The following is a 1,746-nucleotide window of genomic DNA, read 5'->3' as shown; positions in this document are numbered from 1 at the left end:
GAGTCGTCCCCCGGGTTCCCCCGCCGGCCTCCCCCGCCGGCCTCCCCATCCCCGCCTCCCTGCTCGACCGCTGACCGAACGAGTTGAGAAAGTCCGCGATTTTCTTGATGCTGCTGGTGATGAGTTCAATGTATTCCCGGTTCGCCCAGTCCTGGTGAATCTCCCGCTGCACCGGATCCTCTTGTCCAGCCATGGCAGCCGTCTGAGGAGTGCATGCGCAGGCGCAACCTGCGTTCAGGTCAGCAGTGCGCCTGCGCTCAGCCCACACCCATCGCGAGGCGCCCGCGCAGGATCTGTGACTGTGATGCGCCTGCGCAGTGTCTGTCCTTGCCAGTGTTTTGCTCGGCTCCCACGCTGGGGAAAACAGATGTCTACACCTCCGCATCGCGCTGCGCACCCACCCGCGTCACGGGCCGCTGCGGCCGGTAGGGGGCGTCTGCGCTCTTCTAGACTTCATCTGCTCCAAGCTCATTCTACGCAGTCTGTCAGCCATACGGGTACAGTTAAACCCCGCTAAGTACAAGTCTTTTAGTAATGCCTTTTACCAAGTGAACAAACATTTTTCTTTCTTTTTAAAAAAAGGTCACGCTAAATTGCTCAGGCTGGGCTCGGATTTACCATCCTCCTGTCTCAGCCTGTTAGAGCCCTGGGATTACACGTGCGTGACACCATGCTCAGCTAAGATTTAATTTTTTTTTTTTTTTTTGGTACCGGGGATCGAACTCGGGTCCTTGTGCTTGCAAGGCAGGCAGTGTAACCACTGAGCTAAATCCCTGGCCCTAAGATTTAATATTTTAACGATAACTGGGTGAGCCCGAAAAGACAGAACATCCTCACAAAAATCATATAAAGCTTCAACTTGGATTTGTTGCAACTACAACAACGTATGGGGTGTACTTTCACTTTGCATTGTTTCATTTTGCAATAAATCCTCCTGATTCTACCTTCACACTGCTCTTCTGTGTCAAGACTGGATTTTTCTCTAGAACACAGGGACTAATGATCCCCCGCCGGTCTGATAAAAAGATATGATGAACTGAAGAGAAAAGCAAAATACACATTTTTCTTTAATTACAACCATGCATTTAATCACCGGGGCACCACCCTGGGATGAGAACCAGGCCTCAGGGAGTAAATTCCTGAGTGTGCTATTGTAAAAACTGGGCTGGCCACACTAACTCCAAGTGATTGGCCTTCCCACTGTGCTCCTACATATACCCTGGGCCCTGCAGGGCCTGTGCCATGGGGTTTGGACTGACAGCCTCCAAAGCTTCAAAGTGAATGAACCTCTTTCCCGCTCAAGTATCCTGCCCCAGGTATTCACTCAAAGCATGAAAAGCCAACTAATACAAGATGCAGTTTCCACACAGTGCTGGACATCAGGCTTGTAGGTAATAGAAATGGTCCTTCCTGGACCATGTCCCTCAGAGTTGCACAGACCGTGCAAAGGACTGTGTACAGACTGTCACAGCAGTACAACCACCTTGGATCCAATTTTAATCATATAATTTTGCTCTGGGGACTTTCACTCAAAAAACAAAATTACTATACTATAAAAACTACTGCTATTTTGCTTTTTAACAGAAGTCTCTTTTAAGAGTAAACATACACTGGTTATTCAAAATCATTTGCACCTCAGCCAGGTGAGGTGATGTTTGCCTGTAATCCCAGCACTCAGGAGGAGGCTGAGGCAGGAGGATCACTGTGAGTTGGAGACCAAACTGGGCTACACAGTGAGTTCAAGGC

The 1,746-nt window shown here is 49.5% G+C and overlaps 1 protein-coding gene across 1 annotated transcript in view; it reads right to left on the bottom strand.

The window, feature by feature from the left end:
- Window positions 1-249, bottom strand: part of Brk1 (BRICK1 subunit of SCAR/WAVE actin nucleating complex) — a 9,899-nt gene extending 9,650 nt beyond the window's left edge. Inside the window, exon 1 of the mRNA XM_010619190.3 lies at window positions 76-249. Within this exon, the coding sequence (XP_010617492.1) occupies window positions 76-193 (118 nt within the window). The 5' untranslated portion in view covers window positions 194-249. The remainder of the gene's footprint in view (window positions 1-75) is intronic.
- Window positions 250-1,746: the final 1,497 nt, after the last annotated feature.

This window comes from Fukomys damarensis, unplaced genomic scaffold (genome assembly GCF_012274545.1).
Source record: "Fukomys damarensis isolate Sample0158 unplaced genomic scaffold, DMR_v1.0_HiC HiC_scaffold_24, whole genome shotgun sequence".
Taxonomy (NCBI): Eukaryota; Metazoa; Chordata; class Mammalia; order Rodentia; family Bathyergidae; genus Fukomys; species Fukomys damarensis.
The sequence above is the reverse complement of the archived record's forward strand: the minus strand, read 5'-3'. Positions and strand labels throughout refer to the sequence as shown.